Below are 20388 nucleotides of genomic sequence, written 5' to 3'. Positions count from 1 at the left end.
ACCCTACACTTTAATCTTTCCCTCTCTTCAACATACTTATAACAATATAACACATGTTCCACAGTTTCGCGACCATACACTTCAGACACAAACCATTCACATGCTTGCCAAAAAGTTGTAATGATGAGTACAATGTACAACGTCCTAAGCGCAATCGAGCAAACACCACCTCTTCCTTCCTGATCTGAACTTTGAATCTTGGTCCACCGACATTTCTTTGGAGGGCATATAAATGCTGGCCCTTGGGCTCAGAGTCCCATCTCTTCTGCATCTATCAAAATGGCTCTGATCTTAAATTTGGTCTCACCTCTACCCAATGGAAAATTAACATAAATTATATCTCGTTTCAAAGCTCTTTTGGCTAACTGGTCTACAATTTCATTCCCTTCCACACCTGAATGTGCTGGCTGGGACCCAGCAGAATCTCACTACACCCATTCTCTCAATTCTCCATAATAACATGAATACCTCCAATAGTAGATCACTCCTATTAGATTTACCAGATGATATACTATTCAATACAGACAGAGAATCTGAGTATACTATAATTCTAACAGGTTGTATGTCCTCCACCCACTGGAGGGCAACTATTATCGCCAGCAGTTCAACTGAATATACTGACAGTTCATCTGTTAGTCTTCTACATATCTGCACATCAAATTCAGGAAGTTAAATGCCTGCTCCTGTGCTCCACTATCTGGGTCCTTGGATCCATCTGTGAAAAGCGGTTAAAAAAAAGCATAAAAACTTCTACTAATGTAAATGTCAATAAGTTTCCCTTCATCACTGACTTCTGAGCCATCTTTCCTTTTCTCTACCAAGGTTAGATCAACAACAGGATCTGGAAGTAACCATGGAGGAACATCCCCTATCACCACAGAAAGGGCCAACCTCCAACTCCCTTAAACCACTGTCATCAGCAAGCTTTCCAACAGTCTACTAGTATATTCCCAACAGTCATCTAGAACAGTAACAGTGGGATGCTCAACCTCACAACCTTTCAACCCAATAAGCTAATGACACCTGCCTCCACGAGTAAGACACATACAGATGTTGATTTAAATGCACCAATACATATCCTTAAAGCTTCATACCAGATTCTGTCCAGCTTCTGAAACCAAGTCTTTGCTACTGTTCCATAAACTATACATCTGAAAAAGGGAATGGACTTGAGTCGGTGCCCCTCAAAACATTCAATGTTTTTGTACTTTGCCGTTTGTATAGCTCCAAGGTGCCCTCTATGGGCCATACACTGACACCTGTATATGTGTGAGCACATCGACAAAGAAATAATTGCATTTTAGACATCGTATCACTTTTGTTGGTTTTAATAACATAATACTCATATACAACATGAATGGTGTGTAGACAGAGGTCATAACCCACGCGCACCTATAAACAAAATGATTTCTACCTTATAAAGCAGTCAATAATCTGCCTTGAACCAAATTATACACAAATCAAAGCCACCAAACTGTGATACATGATTTATTGATGACGTATTAAATATGTCGTAGAAGGCAAGTACCCAGAATGATTTATACAGCCAGTCCCAACACCAGAGAGCCCGTACTTATCTACAGGTATATGTGATTTATACCTGTTTCTGCAAAGCATACAGTTGAAGTCGGAAGTTTACATACACTGAGGTTGAAGTCATTAAAACTCATTTTTCAACCACTCCACAAATTTCTTGTGAACAAACTATAGTTTTGGCAAGTCGGTTAAAACATCTACTTTGTGCATGATACAAGTAATTTTTCGAACAATTCTTTACAGACAGATTAATTCACTGTATCACAATCCCAGTTGGTCAGAAGTTTACATACACTAAGTTGACTGTGCCTTTAAACAGCTTGGAAAATTCCAGAAAATGATGTCATGGCTTTAGAAGCTTCTGGTAGGCTAACTGACATGATTTGAGTCAATTGGAGGTGTACCTGTGGATGTATTTCAAGGCCTACCTTCAAAATCAGTGCCTCTTTGCTTGACATCATGGGAAAATCAAAAGAAATAAGCCAAGACCTCAGAAAAAAAATTGTAGACCTCCACATGTCTGGTCCCTCTTTGGGAGCAATTTCCAAACGGTACAAAAGTAGGTACAAACAGGTACAAAAGTATCTATATACACAGTAAAAAGAGTCCTATATCACCATAACCTGAAAGGCCACTCAGCAAGGAAGAAGCCACTGCTCCAAAACCGCCATAAAAAAGCCAGAATACGGTTTGCAACTGCACATGGGGACAAAGATCATACTTTTTGGAGAAATGTCCTCTGGTCTGATGAAGCAAAAATAGAACTGTTTGGCCATAATGACCATCGTTATATTTGGAGGGAAAAGGGGGAGACTTGCAAGCCGAAGATCACCATCCCAACCGTGAAGCACGGGGGTGGGCAGCATCATGCTGTGGGGGTGCTTTGCTGCAGGAGGGACTGGTGCACTTCACAAAATAGATGGCATCATGAGGAAAGAAAATTATGTGGATATATTGAAGCAAAATCTCAAGACATCAGTCAGGAAGTTAAAGCTTGGTCGCAAATGGGTCTTCCAAATGGACAATGACCCCAAGCATACTTCCAAAGTTGTGGCAAACTGGCTTAAGAACAACAAAGTCAAGGTATTGGAGTGGCCATCACAAAGCCCTGACCTCAATCCTATAGAAAATTTGTGGGCAGAACTGAAAAAGCGTGTGGAGGAAGGATGCCTAGAAACCTGACTCAGTTACACCAGCTCGGTTAAGGGGAATGGGACAAAATTCACCCAACTTATTGTGGGAAGCTTGTGGAAGGCTACCCGAAACATTTAACCCAAGTTAAACAACTTAAAGGCAATGCTACCAAATACTAATTGAGTGTATGTAAACTTCTGACCCACTGGGAATGTGATGAAAGAAATAAAACCTGAAAGAAATCATTCTCTCTACTATTATTTGGACATTTCACATTCTTAAAATAAAGTGGTGATCCTAACTGACCTAAAACAGGGCATTTTTACTAGGATTAAATGTCAGGAATTGTAATAAACTGAGTTTAAATGTATTTGGCTAAGGTGTATGTAAACTTCCAACTTCAACTGTATATATACACCTTCAAAACATGTCCTGATATGATACAGTGAAGAGAAAAAAGGTGCTTGAATCAAAAGGTGCTTTAAAATCAAAGTAGCAACACTAGTTAATAAACATGACATGAAACACAAACACCCATCTCCTACTACGGAGGCTCATGGATCATTCTGCCTGGATTGTGAGTGAATGAGATATACTTTACGGTGCAGACAGGGAGCGTGAGGAGTGACACATTTTGTGATGACCTAGCCTAAATGTTTAATCCACAGTAAATGGTTCCCCAGAGGTGTGACCTAAGTTCCCCAAATGGGAAGCACTAATGACAGATTTCTGTCTCTACAGAGCGAGCCTGTGCTTGAGAGCTTGTATCCGAGATGTGTTCCGTCCTCATTAACATGACATTGGGAATTTTTAAATATAATGCTATGTAACCGAATGTGTAGAATTAGAAACCATATTCAACATTCCCAGCTCTCTTAAACACATGGATCTGGTTGGGTTCTGATGTGTCTGAATGTTGTAGTGTCATGTCAATGCAGAATAATACAGAAACCTTAATTTCCCAAATGTCATCAGTGAGTGTGTTCTGGCGTGACATAATACAGAAACCTTCATTTCCAAACAGTCATCAGTGAGTGTGTTCTGACGTGACATAATACAGAAACCTTCATTTCCAAACAGTCATCAGTGAGTGTGTTCTGGCGTGACATAATACAGAAACCTTCATTTCCCAACAGTCATCAGTGAGTGTGTTCTGGCGTGACATAATACAGATAATACCCATCATTGCTCACCACAGGGCAGGCAGAGGAACTGAAGCATCACTTCACCCATCTTCAACAATTATTTACAAGACGTATATAAGAATATGCATGTACACTTGCACGCCTAGGAACACGCACACGCACACGCACACGCACATACACACGCACACACACACACACACACGCACACACACACACACACACACACACACACACACACACACACACACACACACACACACACACACACACACACACACACACACACACACACACACACACACACACACACACACACACGCACACACACACGCAGAACAGAAGTGTTGGCTGCAGTCGTCTGTGAGGGTGGTTTTAGATGAATGACGTGACTATGTCTCTCTCCGGATGTCAGCTGAAAATAAAACACGTCCTATTTGTTTTTTGAGTGGAGATCAGAAAATATTTCCTAACACCTCTCGTCATGTTCCTTCTTCCCCCTCTTTTAATAAAAATAAAAAAAAACAAGGGTAAAATGTATTAACCTTTACTAACCTGGTCTAATCCCTGGCCAGGGTACTACTTAAAAACTAAAAGGGTACAGACATGCTCATTCTAGAACATGAGCAGAAGAACATATTGTGGACCATAGGGGTGAGACCAAGGCCGTTCCAGAACAACCCTGTATTCTAGAACACCAGAAACACAGTGATGTAATCAATCCAGCATGGGCCGGACGGACCCAGTCTCCAGAGCACACCAGTCCAGAAGGCTTCTACGTCAGCTTCATCTTGAATTAAAAACCCAACCAAGTCCAGCTTAAGGTGGGGTCCACAACCGTACAGTTCAACTAAGAACAGTCACATGACCTGACGATCCATTAGGGTTCCAACCAGGAAGACCCATTTAAAGGGGAGTCATGGTAACCTGCTTCAAAACAACATGCTTTAATAGGCCATCTGCACCGAATAACTGAAGAAAAGAGCAGCTGGCAAAGCTTACTGTCAGATAGCACTTGTTATGAATGCAGCAGACGGATACCGTCCTTGTCTCGTTCTCTGTCTCGTTCTCTGTCTTGTTTTCTGTCTCGTTCTCAGTCTCTTTCCATCTCTTCTTCTCTGCCTCGCTCTTGCATTGATACTAACAGATGCCTCCTTCTTCTTCTCAGAGATGGTTGTCTTGTCCAGAGTCTTCTTGTGGATTTTGGAATAGTGTTTTCTGCAGCGTAGAAACGCACCATATAGAAACAAATTGAAAAGCAGCATAGCTCTCTGCACATCAAGCGCATTCAGTAACATCAGGGTGAATGGAGCTCTTGCACTTACCACTTCAGTGTTATCCATCCAGCCCAGTCTAGTTCCCATAGATCTATTTAGCTGAGGGACTGACCCAGCCCTGCTCTCTGCTCAGAGCCTACAGGTCTAGTAGATGAAGGTGAAGAGGCAGTCCTGTTGGGGATCTGGGGGCTGGTCCAGAGGGGTGGAGGGGTACAGGGGCTGGTCCAAGGCGGTGGAGGGGTACAGGGGCAGGTAGGGGAAGTACTTGGAGAGGGTGGGCATGGGAGGGGCGCTCACACTGTAGGCCTTTAGGGACGACAAGCCATTAAGCAGTGCTACATCCAGGAAGGATACATGAAGGATAGAAGACGAGGGGTCAGTGGAGGCTAGGGACCCCATACCCTCTATATCCTCAGTCCCAGAGGCGATTGTGAGGACTTGCTCCGGGTGTGGGGCACCCTGGGCAGCGATGTGGACCCTCAGCCTACGGAGACCGAACAGGGCCAGGTACTGGGTGGGGATGGCCAGGGACCCGGGTCCACAGTAGGACAGGCGCAGGTCTGGCACCACGCTCCCATTCAGTAGCTCTGTGAGGACCCAGGGCTCTCTGAGCCACATGGTCAAGCTGCCCTGCTCCCTCAGGCCCCCAGGGGTCAGCTCTGAGTGCGACATGGTGCGGCAGCTGCACAGCAGGTTTGCCAACGCCTCGTCACAGTCCTGAATGTGGGTGGAGCAGCTGCATTTCCGCAGGCTGTTGCCGTGGGCGGCACTGTTGAAGAGCAGGGTGCTGTTGCCGGGGCCCGTGGTCGAGGCGACGGTCGTGGGGAGGAGTAGAACCCACAGAGTCCACAGTAGCCACGGCAACAGGGCAGGAGGGCGGCGACAAGAGGAGGCCCTGTTTAGAGACATCTCCACGGAAACCAAATGGACTACATCTTCACCGAGTGGATATCCTGAAGCCTGTAAACAAATCTGTAGGATGGGAGGGAAAGTTATGCAGATTTTTAAAGAGCAAAGTGTACTTTGAGATAGATTTCAACCTAATATAGACACCAAGACAAATCAAAAACAAAGCAAAATTGAAACCAAGACAAATCCTACCAAGTGGGAAAAATGTGTCAGATTGCCTTCTGCCTCTGTCACAGAAGAACACAATCATACTCACTCGCTCAGAATAGCACATGATAAATTGCTGCTCTGTAACTACAGTAACTTAGCTGCTTCTTATTTAAAATGCCACGTTATTGGTTGGAGGTCCGCGAGAGACAGCCGACTGAATTCAGCTCTTCATTTCCAGGCGCCCGTAATTGTGCCTTTTTATTTATTTATTTTTGCTCTCCAACTTTATTGGGGAGAGGTCCTTCAGGCCTTGGGCTACTGCGAATGGCATAGGACTGTCTATAAACATACCTGCACCGTGCTGCGGTAAAGGCAGAGGCCAGCCATAATAAAACAGTCAGGAAAAAATAAAACACTGCCTCTTTCTTTCCCCATCGAGGAGCAGAGGAAAAGTGGGATGAATAAGGTCTTCCAGAATAACTTTTTCCCTCTTTTTGTTTTTTAAAGGAGAGGACTTTCCGATGTGATTGGCATCACAGTTGGACAAAATGTACTTTAGTTGTCTGAAACATGTCTGGAAAAATAGAAGGATGGCTCTGGTCACAAAGAATCTTATTTATTTATCTCTTATATAACCAGCATATAGCGCTGTAGATGGCTTCAGTTGCCACTACAGTGCCAGGCTGGCAGACTATGTAAGAGGATATGTTTGGTTGAAAACCCAGACTAACAGAGGATTCGGCTTTGTCCATCCCCACTCCTCAGCCTCGCATCAAACATCTCTTATCCATCACAAAACATCAAGACATTCTCAGTCTTTAAACAGGATATACCACGGGCCTTAAACCTAAACTAGAAGCTCAGCAGCCATGTCTCCATACAACACTGTGTCAACTTACTCCCACTCTGTGTTAAGGTGTCTGACTGCTCCATGCAGCCTCTGTATCCTTCAGTCACCGGATCCCCGCTAAGTACACAGACCACAGCCCAGTCTGCATTACCGGAGCCCAAGCTCTATAGACTACTGTTCTGTTCCATTCCTATACAGACCACAGCCATGACTCACAGGTCTGCAATACTATAGAGCTCAGTGTAGCTCTATAGACTACTGTTCTGTTCTGTTTCTCTTCGTTCCTTTACTGTCCCAGTTCAACTCATCCCCCTCTCTTTATGTCACACCAAACTTTGCCTCTCCCTCTGTCTCTCTCCCTTTTGCCTCCCTTGCTCCCTTCTTCCCTTCCCCTCCCTTCATTTGCTGCAAGCTCCAGCTGCTGTGCCGGATGCTGAAGGGAGACGGGGAGGGAGTGAGAGAGGAAGGTGGCTGCTGTTCCAGTCAGCTACGAGGAGCGGCACAGAGCATTCCTCTGACATCATGTTCCGCATGCGGCCGCAAGCCCCCAACCAAATCCTCCCTCTCTTTCTCTGCCTCTCCAAATCCTCCCTCTTTTTCTCTGCCTCTCCAAATCCTCCCTCTTTTTCTCTGCCTCTCCAAATCCTCCATCTTTCTCTGTCTCTCCAAATCCTCCCTCTTTTTCTCTGCCTCTCCAAATCCTCCCTCTTTTTCTCTGCCTCTCCAAATCCTCCATCTTTCTCTGTCTCTCCAAATCCTCCCTCTCTTTCTCTTTCTCTGCCTCTCCAAATCCTCCCTCTTTCTCTGCCTCTCCAAATCCTCCCTCTTTCTCTGCCTCCAAATCCTCCCTCTTTCTTAGCCTCTCCAAATCCTCCCTCTCCTTCTTCCTCAAAATCTACTTTTCGGTCTGAGACTGTCACGTACACACACGTACACACGCGTACACACACACACACACACACACACACACACACACACACACACACACACACACACACACACACACACACACACACACACACACACACACACACACACACACACACACACACACACACACACACACACACACACACACACAGACATCAAGCACTTTGACACATTCCCATAGGATAAATGAGACAAGATGTGGCTTGATTATTAAAAGTATGGCTACTTACCGGGAAGAGCTCTGGCAGCAGTCAGGGAGGCATGTGCTTCTCAGACGTTATGATTTAGCTCCGCTCCAGACGCAGCAACTTAGCCTTCCACATCTGTTGGCAGACCCAGTGGAACTCCTCACCCGTCTAGCAGACGCAAGGGGGAGAAACAGTCAGCCCAGAGAGAGGCACAGAGGGAGAGAGAGAGCTGGGAAGAGTGAGAGAAGGAGAAAGACAGACTTACTCTCTGAACATGGGATAGCACGGTCTTCAGTGATGATGACATGGGACACAAATAATCTGCCCATTTTCTCCTCATGTCACTCGCTTTCATTCCCTCTCTCTCTTCTTTCTTTCTTCCCTCCCTCTTCCTCCCTCTCTCCCTCTTTATGAACTCCCTCCCTCTCTTCTTTCCTCCCTCCCTCTTGTCAGTGATTTTCCTCAAGCTGCCATCTGCTGGTAGAATATAGTAAGCCTGCTACTAAACAAACGTTCACCATTCAGACTAATACAGACTACTTACACTATTAAAATTGCAGTATTCAAGATCATATCTATCAAATCTTGTTATTTTAATACCACACAATTAATCTGAAATGTTTTTAACTAATGCCAAGCTGGAAAATAAAGAGACAATATTGCCACTTTTCATTATGTTTCTGTTCTTTGAAAAACTATGAAGACTTGGATTTTCAAGAGTATGTTGGTGTGGTGAGGGGTGATGGAGTACACAGTGGTCTCTACATGATGGGTGATGGAGTACACAGTGGTCTCTACATGATGGGTAATGGAGTACACAGTGGTCTCTACAGGATGGGTAATGGAGTACACAGTGGTCTCTAAATGATTGGTAATGGAGTACACAGTGGTCTCTAAATGTTGGGTAATGAAGTACACAGTGGTCTCTACATGATGGGTAATGGAGTACACAGTGGTCTCTACAGGATGGGTGATGGAGTACACAGTGGTCTCTAAATGATGAGTAATGGAGTACACAGTGGTCTCTAAATGTTGGGTAATGGAGTACCCAGTGGTCTCTACATGATGGGTAATGGAGTACCCAGTGGTCTCTCCAGGATGGGTGATGGAGTACACAGTGGTCTCTCCAGGATGGGTAATGGAGTACACAGTGGTCTCTCCAGGATGGGTGATGGAGTACACAGTGGTCTCTCCAGGATGGGTAATGGAGTACACAGTGGTCTCTCCAGGATGGGTAATGGAGTACACAGTGGTCTCTCCAGGATGGGTGATGGAGTACACAGTGGTCTCTCCAGGATGGGTGATGGAGTACACAGTAGTCTCTACATGATGGGTGATGGAGTACACAGTGGTCTCTCCAGGATGGGTAATGGAGTACACAGTGGTCTCTCCAGGATGGGTGATGGAGTACACAGTGGTCTCTCCAGGATGGGTGATGGAGTACACAGTGGTCTCTCCAGGATGGGTAATGGAGTACACAGTGGTCTCTACATGATGGGTAATGGAGTACACAGTGGTCTCTACATGATGGGTAATGGAGTACACAGTGGTCTCTACAGGATGGGTAATGGAGTAGACAGTGGTCTCTAAATGATGGGTAATGGAGTACACAGTGGTCTCTAAATGTTGGGTAATGGAGTACACAGTGGTCTCTACATGATGGGTAATGGAGTACACAGTGGTCTCTACAGGATGGGTAATGGAGTACACAGTAGTCTCTACATGATGGGTAATGGAGTACACAGTGGTCTCTACATGATGGGTAATGGAGTACACAGTGGTCTCTACAGGATGGATAATGGAGTACACAGTAGTCTCTACATGATGGGTAATGGAGTACACAGCGGTCTCTAAATGATGGGTAATGGAGTACACAATGGTCTCTAAATGTTGGGTAATGGAGTACCCAGTGGTCTCTACATGATGGGTAATGGAGTACACAGTGGTCTCTCCAGGATGGGTGATGGAGTACCTAGTGGTCTCTTCAGGATGGGTGATGGAGTACACAGTGGTCTCTCCAGGATGGGTGATGGAGTACACAGTGGTCTCTCCAGGATGGGTAATGGAGTACACAGTGGTCTCTCCAGGATGGGTGATGGAGTACACAGTGGTCTCTCCAGGATGGGTGATGGAGTACACAGTGGTCTCTACATGATGGGTGATGGAGTACACAGAGGTCTCTCCAGGATGGGTGATGGAGTACACAGTGGTCTCGCCAGGATGGGTAATGGAGTACACAGTGGTCTCTACATGATGGGTAATGGAGTACACAGTGGTCTCTACATGATGGGTAATGGAGTACACCGTGGTCTCTCCAGGATGGGTGATGGAGTACACAGTGGTCTCTCCAGGATGGGTGATGGAGTACACAGTGGTCTCTACATGATGGGTGATGGAGTACACAGTGGCCTCTCCAGGATGGGTAATGGAGTACACAGTGGTCTCTACATGATGGGTAATGGAGTACACAGTGGTCTCTACATGATGGGTAATGGAGTACACAGTGGTCTCTACATGACGGGTAATGGAGTACACAGTGGTCTCTACATGATGGGTGATGGAGTACATAGTGGTCTCTACATGATGGGTGATGGAGTACACAGTGGTCTCTCCAGGATGGGTAATGGAGTACACAGTGGTCTCTCCAGGATGGGTGATGGAGTACACAGTGGTCTCTCCAGGATGGGTGATGGAGTACACAGTGGTCTCTCCAGGATGGGTAATGGAGTACACAGTGGTCTCTACATGATGGGTAATGTAGTACACAGTGGTCTCTACATGATGGGTAATGGAGTACACAGTGGTCTCTACAGGATGGGTAATGGAGTACACAGTGGTGTCTCCAGGATGGGTGATGGAGTACACAGTGGTCTCGCCAGGATGGGTGATGGAGTACACAGTGGTCTCTACATGATGGGTGATGGAGTACACAGTGGTCTCGCCAGGATGGGTGATGGAGTACACAGTGGTCTCTACATGATGGGTGATGGAGTACACAGTGGTCTCTCCAGGATGGGTGATGGAGTACACAGTGGTCTCGCCAGGATGGGTGATGGAGTACACAGTGGTCTCTACATGATGGGTGATGGAGTACACAGTGGTCTCTACAGGATGGGTAATGGAGTACACAGTGGTCTCTCCAGGATGGGTGATGGAGTACACAGTGGTCTCTCCAGGATGGGTGATGGAGTACACAGTGGTCTCTACAGGATGGGTGATGGAGTACACAGTGGTCTCTCCAGGATGGGTGATGGAGTACACAGTGGTCTCTCCAGGATGGGTGATGGAGTACACAGTGGTCTCTCCAGGATGGGTGATGGAGTACACAATGGTCTCTACAGGATGGGTAATGGAGTACACAGTATTCTCTCCAGGATGGGTGATGGAGGACACAGTGGTCTCTCCAGGATGGGTAATGGAGTACACAGTGGTCTCTCCAGGATGGGTGATGGAGTACACCGTGGTCTCTACAGGATGGGTGATGGAGTACACAGTGGTCTCTCCAGGATGGGTGATGGAGTACACAGTGGTCTCTACAGGTCATAGAGGGAGTAGACATGGACTCTACCTGATGGCACTCATTACCTTTCCTGAGTGGGTGTGTTCTAACTAGTACAAAAATACCCATGTGGGCAAAACAGGCAATACTTACTCATATCAATACATAGAACTATACTCATATCTCTCTATGAATCAACAGCTGCTAGATGAATGCCATACATTACTGGCATTGTGAGACTGAGGTGTGAAAAGAATGCAGACATTAGAATACAAATAAATGTAAAAATGGCTAAGCTCAAACTACAACATAACGACCCCCCCCTCCCACACCGTTTGTCTTCCATGGAACATTGTGACACTGGGGCTCTTGGGTAAATCTCAAAGTGTCACAGAACAGACAGTGAACAGAATAGAACAAAAAAATCTAAGAGATACCTCTGCTTGCAGCACCATGCATGATTTGTAGTATTTGTACTATTCAAACCCTCTCTGCCATGACTAACTCACCAAAGCACACTAATACACTGTTGGGGGCGTGGATCATGACCACAATTTGCCTCATGCAGCATCTCTTTTGCATATAGTTGATCAGGCTGTTAATTGTGGCCTGTGGAATGTTGTCCCACTCGTCTTCAATGGCTGTGAGAAGTTGTCTGGATATTGGCGGGAACTGGAACACCCTGTAGTACACGTCGATCCAGAGCATCCCAAACATGCTCAATGGGTGACATGTCTGGTGAGTATGCAGGCCATGGAAGAACTGGGACATTTTCTGCTTCCAGGAATATTGTACAGATTTTGGGGCAATGCATTGTCATGCTGAAACATGAGGTGGATGAATGGCACAACAATGGGCCTCAGGATTTCATCACAGTATCTCTGTGCATTCAAATTGCTATCAATAAAATGACATTCTGTTTGTTGTCCTTAGCTTATGCCTGCCCATACCATAACCCCACCGCCACCATAGGGCACTCTTGTTCACAACGTTGACATCAGCAAAAAGCCACGCTATGCCATACATATGGTCGCCGGTTGGACGTACTGCCAAATTCTCTAAAATGACGTTGGAGGAGTCAATTATCTGGCAACAGCTCTGGTATACATTCTTACAGTCAGCATGGCAATTGCACGCTCCCTCAAAACTTCAGACAGCTGTGGCATTGTGTTGTGTGACAAAAACTGCACATTTTAGAGTGACCTTTTATTGTCCCCAACACAAGGTGCACCTGTGTAATGGTCATGCTGTTTAATCAGCTTCTTGATTTGCAACACCTGTCAGCTGGAAGAATTATCTTGGCAAAGGAGAAATGCTCACTAACAGGGATGTAAACAAACTTGTGCACAAAAATTTGAGAGACATAATGCTTTCTGTGCATATACACATTTATGGGATCTATTATTTCGTCAGGGGCGGCAGGGTAGCCTAGTGGTTAGAGCGTTGGTCTAGTAACTGAAAGGTTGCAAGTTCAAATCCCCGAGCTGACAAGGTACAAATCTGTCGTTCTGCCCCTGAACAAGGCAGTTAACCCACTGTTCCTAGGCTGTCATTGTAAATAAGAATTTGTTCTTAACTGACTTGTCCAATTTGTAAGTCGCTCTGGATAAGAGCGTCTGCTAAATGACTTAAATGTAAAAATTTCAGTTAATTAATAAGCGACACCGGGGCTGTGGTGTCATTTAGGCCTTTTGATTTAAACAGATTGTTTTCGTTTTGTAGGCAAGGCTACCCATTTCATTATTTGAGTAATGAATCAAGCCTTAGCAGTCATTCTGATCTTGTTCCCAAACGATCAGTGCTTTAGTTTATTATGTGGCTTTTGAGCAGTTCCGAATTTGCGATTCACCCGACTGTCCACGTTTTTCTGTGGAATAGCCTTTTGATTCAAAACGTTTTGGTGTGTGTACTAACCTATTTGATTTAATTGATATATGTTACAGTATTTTGGTTTCACTAATAAATATGTTGAAATGGAACCAAATGATCTGTTTCCTTTTTCAGTCCTTTTTAAATAGGATATATATGTTCTTCTTCTGTATAGGTCGAATGTGATAGAGGTCTATAACTCCATTAGGTTGAATGTGATAGTCTGTCTATAACCAGCCTGAGGAGGCCTATAACTCCATTAGGTTGAATGTGAAAGTCTGCCTATAACCAACCTGACTAGGCCTATAGCTCCATTCCTACTCTATTCAGAGTTTAAAGAAATGAATCAAATTGGGAATGAGATACTGTCCGACGATGCATTTCTGTTGGATTTGGAAAAATCCACCCACACTCTGCCCCTCCCCACCTATTCAACCAATCAGGAGCCGCTACTGCATTGGGGCTGCGACATACTACATATTTTTTACTAAACAGTACGTGCTAAATAGTAAATAGTATGCAGTTTAAGTATGAAGTACGCTACTATGGGTATTCAGACACAGCCACTGTGTTTACTGACTAGTATATGAGCATGTTTGCCTCAGTGAGAGTGCGGGCATATGAATTCATGTTATTCTTTGTGTTTGTTTGGCAGTGGTGTTTCTAGTAAACTGTCCAGATGGACATTTTGGATTTTCCTCCAAGGACAAGGGCTTAAGTTAGATGGCTTCTCGTAAGTGTCTGGGCGAGAGAGGAGACGAGATGCAAATGTGGTTGCCAGGATACAATGCGTCATGCCTTCAGTGTAGAAAAATATACAAATAATAATACACGTAGGGGTTGCTGGGCCCTCTATAAAACACACAATCCTGTGGCCCAGTGGGAGATGTGGCAGAATCTCAGGAGCTCCAGTGCCCCAAAGGATTCTGGGATGATGGATTCACTGACACCCCCAAAGAGTTCCAGATTGACATCAACTTTGTACTGCATGTGTGTGTGCGAGTGCACATGCATACATGTGTATACAAGGTTGTACATTAGAGAAAGGAAACCAGTAAATTATCCTTCTATATTCCTGTTCTGAAGAATCATGTGAAACACCAACAGTTCCCCTGACTTCATATTCACATTACATCATCATCATCATCATCAGTACTGAGATATCTTCTGAGTCACACATTTACAGCACGCTGAAGAGGGAGAGCCCCAAACACATTCCATAACCCAGCCTTTGATCAACTGTAAGGGCACACCTGCACCGATGAATAGTCTACTTTGTCACAATTACATTAAAAACAATATATCAACCGTTACTTCATCACAATTACATTAAAAACAATATCAACCGTTTTTTCAGAATACTACAATAACCTACTTGGTACACTAGTACCAGTTGACAAATGTACCACTTACAGTAGTTTACTTACCGGAAACCCTCGTCAGCCACTTAAGGGAGACCGGAGATGGTTTCATCAGTTTCTCAGAGATCGTTTATGGTAGTGTTCAAAACTTGATACAAACAACCTACATCTGTCCTTTACATATGGGTGTGGTTATTCTATATGTAAATAAACTGCAAATGCATGGTGTTGTCTGAAATACAAGGAGTGGAGTGTTATTAACCCCATGGTCTGGGTTAGTTGTAACAGTGCTTAGGGTGAATTGTAACAGATTGATTGAAAAAAGAGAACATGCTTTTGTTTTTTTGACATTCGGTGTAACAGATTAAAGGGAAATTCCATTAAAAAAACAACTTTACATTTTTTTATTTATCCAAATATCAGCTGTGTCTATTAAGGGACAATCACTGTGTTTATACAGTATTTTCTGTATTTTGTTTGACGGAACTGTCTGTAAAATAATGTTAATTGTACCAGTATTTTTTTGACAGTAAATCGTTTTTATACAGAAATGTTAAAATAGTGTTCCCTCCACACAAAGTTCCTTCCCCCTCTAAATCTATGGGAAATGTATCAAATGTATGTACATTTGCAATTGAACAGAAACCATTTTAAAGAAGTAACTAGTTATGCTTTTTTTGTTTCGCAAAAATAAACAATACAAACAATAAATGCAATATTATAAGCAGTTAATGTACAATAGCAATGTGTAAACCTTAAAACTTCTTCTTAATAGGGGCCGCTGTTTTCACGTTGGGAAAAAATAGTGCCCAAATTAAACGGCCTCGTACTCTGTTCTAGATCATACAATATGCATATTATTATTACTATTGGATAGAAAACACTCTGAAGTTTCTGAAACTGTTTGAATTATATATGTGAGTAAAACAGAACTCATTTGGCAGTAAACTTCCAAACAGGAAATGAAAATTCTGAAAATGGGGCTCTGTGTCAGGGCCTGCCTATTCAACTGGCTTATATTTAGGGATCTGTATGCACTTCATACGCCTTCCACTAGATGTCAACAGGCAGTAGAATGTTGAATGGGGTGTCTAGCTTGATGTGAGACCGAATGAGAGCTTTTGGAGTGACAGGTCCGCTCTTTTGTCAGTATTCAACTGCGCACCAGGGAACCTCACATTGTCCTCTGAAAAGCGTTAGGTATACACGACGAAACGCTCCGGCTCTGATTTTATTGGATACATATGAGAAAAACATCATAAGTAGGATTTACAACCGAGTTTGACCAGTTTATTCGACGTTTATTGGGAATTTTTGAATTTTTCGTTCCAGGCGCAAAGATTTCTTGGACATGTGCCCTCCACATGTCTAGCCAAAGTTGCTAATTCAACAGAAGAAATGGACATTCTAAAACAAAACAACGATTTATTCTGGAACTAGGACTCCTTGCACAACATTCTGATGGAAGATCATCAAAAGTAAGAGAATATCTTTGATGTTATTTCGTATTTTTGTGGTTTGTGTTGGCTCCAACAAGGCGAAGAATTGGTGAGCGCTGTCTCACAATATTGTATGTTGTACTAAAGTTATTTTTTTAAATCTAACACAGCGGACCAGTGTTCTTAATATAAAAAATAAAAAATAATAATTAACGTTTTCACTTTAAATGCACTTTGCATTATCTGAGTTAAATGTTGGAACACAGAGTAAAACAATAATAAAAGCCCCAAAATGGTAGTGACTGTCCATTACTGCTTATCACTTATTAACCATAATTTACACACATTACTTTAATCAAATATTTAACTTGTGTATATTACATTTGATGACATTTCATGCCAAGTCCTCATCTCTATAGAGCTGTTGCCTATGCTGTCTGACAAATCACTATTATAGTAGTTCCTCATACTAAATAAGGCAGACTTTTATGACTGCTGAATACAACCTATCAGTCACTTAGATCATGTATTTTCAGGTACAGATAACTTGCGATTCAACTTCTTTCTACCCCTGTCCATCACGCATTCTTCTGTCTCTTCTCACATTGTCTGCCCCACACTAAGCTGACCTAGCAGGTGTAAAAGACACACGGGCGCGCAATGGATTATGGTCATTGTAGTTAAAATACAACGTTTTCTGCACCACCAGACTAGTTCTGATACAACAGGCCAGGCAATAACTATTATCTGTGTCCACACACACACACACACACACAGCTGTGTTACTGGGACAGCCAGTCACCAAACCCCTCAGTGAGTGAGTCTGTCCTCCCATCTCTAACGGCCTTTTCCAGCCTGCTATATGTGTGTGTGGAGTGAACCAACTCTACAAGAACATCACTGGCAGAGGTGGCTCACCTCACTACAGACACCAGACCTATGAACATTAAGCGTCTGTCTACACACAGAACATACGTTTCAGAGATACATTTCAAAATGACAGACCAGAACAAAAGCACAACAGTTTAACAGGATGAGAGGCAATGCTCTTTATACCAAAAACACATCAGTCCGCTGACAACATAAAATATTACAAATTCAACACAAAGCTGCTGTTAAAGGAACGAGGGGTTGTCTCAACGTACAATTAAAACCCCGAGTGGTCTCTGTAGCAGTGCTTTATCTCACAACACACAAAACATATATAGATCAAAATAATATAAATAATAATTACAGTTTAAGAAACAAAAAAAGATTTCCCACAGAGCAAGATACGTGACATTTAACTCATGTTAAAATAGCTGTCTCTTTGCTCAATGTGAGGGCCGAGGCCAGGGGTCCGCAACCCTGTTCCTAGAGTGTCAAAGGTACTGCAGGATTCTGTTCCAACTAGGCACCACACCTGACCAACTGAGCCAATTGATCAGATCAGAGAGAAATTCAACACACCTGGTCTTCCAGGTTGGTTAAATGAAAAACAGGAAAAACCCGAGGCAGTCTAGAGCTGTGTTTGAATACTGGTGTGACCACATTTTCCGCATGCAGCGTCACATCTCCTTTGCATAGAGTTGGGCCTCTATAAAAAACACACAATCCTGTGGCCCAGTGGGAGATGTAGCGGAATCTCAGGAGCTCGAGTGCCCCAAAGGATTCTGGGATGATGGATTCACTAAGAGCCTCAAAGAGTTCCAGATTGACAATAACTTTGTACTCAGGGGCGAAAATCTGAGATCAACCTTGGAGGGGACAATTACATTAAATTTTCTCAAGAGCAATTCCTGAGGGGGACACCAAAAGTAGTGCTGTAACACATAGCATACGTTGTTAAATGTATATTGAGGAACCATAATTCCTACAACTGGATAATTGATAGGTACAGTAGTTAACTGAAGGGTTTTCCCAACTTGTTCAAATGTTTAAATCATTATAATTCTACTACTAATAATAGTTATAGCAGTGCTCCTTACCAGTCCAGTATGTATGCAGGTATTCGTACTTACAACCAGCAATATCAAGAAAGGTCAGTAGGTGACGATGGTACTGTACACTGTATGGGTGTAGTTTTCATAAATACAATGAACATGGTGTGATCACATCTAAAAGAATCTCCATTGAGAACCATCACAAAGTTGGTCTCCGTATTGAATTGACCTTTTAATTTGACTTTTTCTGATACATTTATATAGTCATTAAATATGTCCACCTGGCCTGAGTCTACAATATCTTTGCAAGAACAAAAAGCTTAAAATAAGTACAGTTCTAAAAGCAAAATAACTACTTCAATGAAAAACCCAAATAAATCAACCAAAATATCCTTCAGTCAGTGTCTCAACTCTTCAAACAGCAGCTATGGACAAGTATGTCGCACAAAGTATGCAATTTTAAATAAAATAACATGAAATAAATCATTTGTAAGTGTACTAAAAACTACTAAACAAAAGAACAACTATCAATTACACCATGGGTTCTCAAACAGGGGGCCATGGACTAATTGCAAGGGGTCCGTGAAATAAAAAAGTGTAATGAATGTAGTCAGTACCACAAGGTTTCCAGTAAGTTTACATATAATATAGAGGGGGTGGAGGTCCCTGAGGACCGCTCAAAACCTTGCCTGCCTTGCCTCAAAATATGCAGGGGTTCCAGTACCCCAAAAAGGTTGAGAACCACTGCTATACACACTACTGAACAAAAGAACCGAGCATATGTTTGCGGGTTTCCTCAACAACACATCAGTTGGCACTTTCGCAATGCCCTGGCCTGTTGTCTCCGACACCCTGTATAGCCCAATAAACTCCTTGTGAGGGTCATGGTCAACATAACGCAGACAGACATTCTCCTGTTCAGCACCAGAGACATCTTGAGTACCATCAACAATTAATCAAAATTGTACAATCGGAAGAGACCTAATCTCAGCTGCAATGCCTCGAATGACTATTGGCCATGATGTTCAGAATTTCATTCTGTGCTTTGGGGCCTGTGTACATTGTGGTACGCTCTGTTAACCACTTCAGTAAAATGGGATCATCCTCTTCTGCCCTAAGTTTCAAAATCTGGTATAAATTCCCACTGTCATCTGTGTGGCCTCTAAAGGCTTGTCCCTGTCTTACTACATGCCGCACCGAACTAACAATTTTCATCAAGCAATGCCTTGCGTCATCCAGCTGTTTACCCCACGCGCTGGACATAACTGGACACTGATTGGATTTAGCTGGTGTGCTGTTACAATTACAAAGTAGCGGTGGGTTTGGCAATTTTGATGTGCTGTGAACTTTTCAATGCCTTTTCTCCAGTTCCTAAATCCTGCACTAATGAAGGCAGCATCAGCTCTTTGGCCAAAAGATGGCTGGCTTGAAAACCCTTGGCTACAGTGAAAACACAACACTCCTTTTATTGATGGATTATAATGTAGCCAGGGGAAATCGCGAAACCATCTCTCTTGAAAAGTCAACACTCTGTTGGCAAGAGTTTGCGGTTCTATAAATTGTGGGTGTGGCTGATATGGTTTTGTGCCATCACTGTGGTAACTGGACAATGCTGTGCCACTGTCCCCTATACTGGTGCTGCTGGCAACAAGGGTGACACTTGGTCCTGCCGTGGCTGTGACACTGTCCTCTGAAGTCTCTCTCCCTGGCTCTTTCCCTTTCACCACCCTAACTGACTCAGTCTGTCTCCTAGAAAATAAATAAGGTGTTTGCCGTACTCCTAACTACCGGTACCAAAAACTACACAATTAATCACAACAGCAATACCATTGCCGTAAACAAATCTTAGTTTAGTCACCAGTTTAAGTTGAGAGTGGGGGTATCCATGGCATTTTCCAATTATGTCCCTATTTTACAAGTCAAAAAAATTGAGAACCTTTCATAATGTTGCCAAACAAAGACTCAACAAACTTACCTGAGACTCCCTGTCTGCCAGTCTGTCCCTGCATATCTGTCCCCAACTCTGCTGTCTGTGTGCCATCTGTTGCCTGCTCTGCCTAATGACATCATTGTGAAACGTTTCCATTCGCATTTCACTTCTTTCTTATGAACATTTTATCAACTAGTCGTTGAGATATTAGGATACTAGAGTTCTTACTATGCGTTTTGGTGTACTGACAAA

At 43.5% G+C, this 20388-nt stretch overlaps 1 protein-coding gene across 1 annotated transcript; it reads right to left on the bottom strand.

Moving 5' to 3' along the window:
* Positions 1–1312: 1312 nt before the first annotated feature.
* On the bottom strand, positions 1313–8524 carry LOC129820687 (uncharacterized protein C21orf62-like). The gene is made up of 3 exons (XM_055877537.1): positions 8382–8524; positions 8159–8284; positions 1313–6061 (listed from the first exon to the last, which is right to left on the bottom strand). The coding sequence occupies exon 3, from the start codon at positions 5996–5998 to the stop codon at positions 5234–5236; it is 765 nt and encodes a 254-aa protein (XP_055733512.1). The 5' UTR covers positions 5999–6061; positions 8159–8284; positions 8382–8524; the 3' UTR covers positions 1313–5233.
* Positions 8525–20388: the final 11864 nt, after the last annotated feature.

The sequence above is a fragment of the Salvelinus fontinalis genome, chromosome 23, assembly GCF_029448725.1.
Source record: "Salvelinus fontinalis isolate EN_2023a chromosome 23, ASM2944872v1, whole genome shotgun sequence".
Taxonomy (NCBI): Eukaryota; Metazoa; Chordata; class Actinopteri; order Salmoniformes; family Salmonidae; genus Salvelinus; species Salvelinus fontinalis.
Note: the sequence above shows the minus strand (reverse complement) of the source record. Positions and strands in the feature narration are given on the sequence as shown.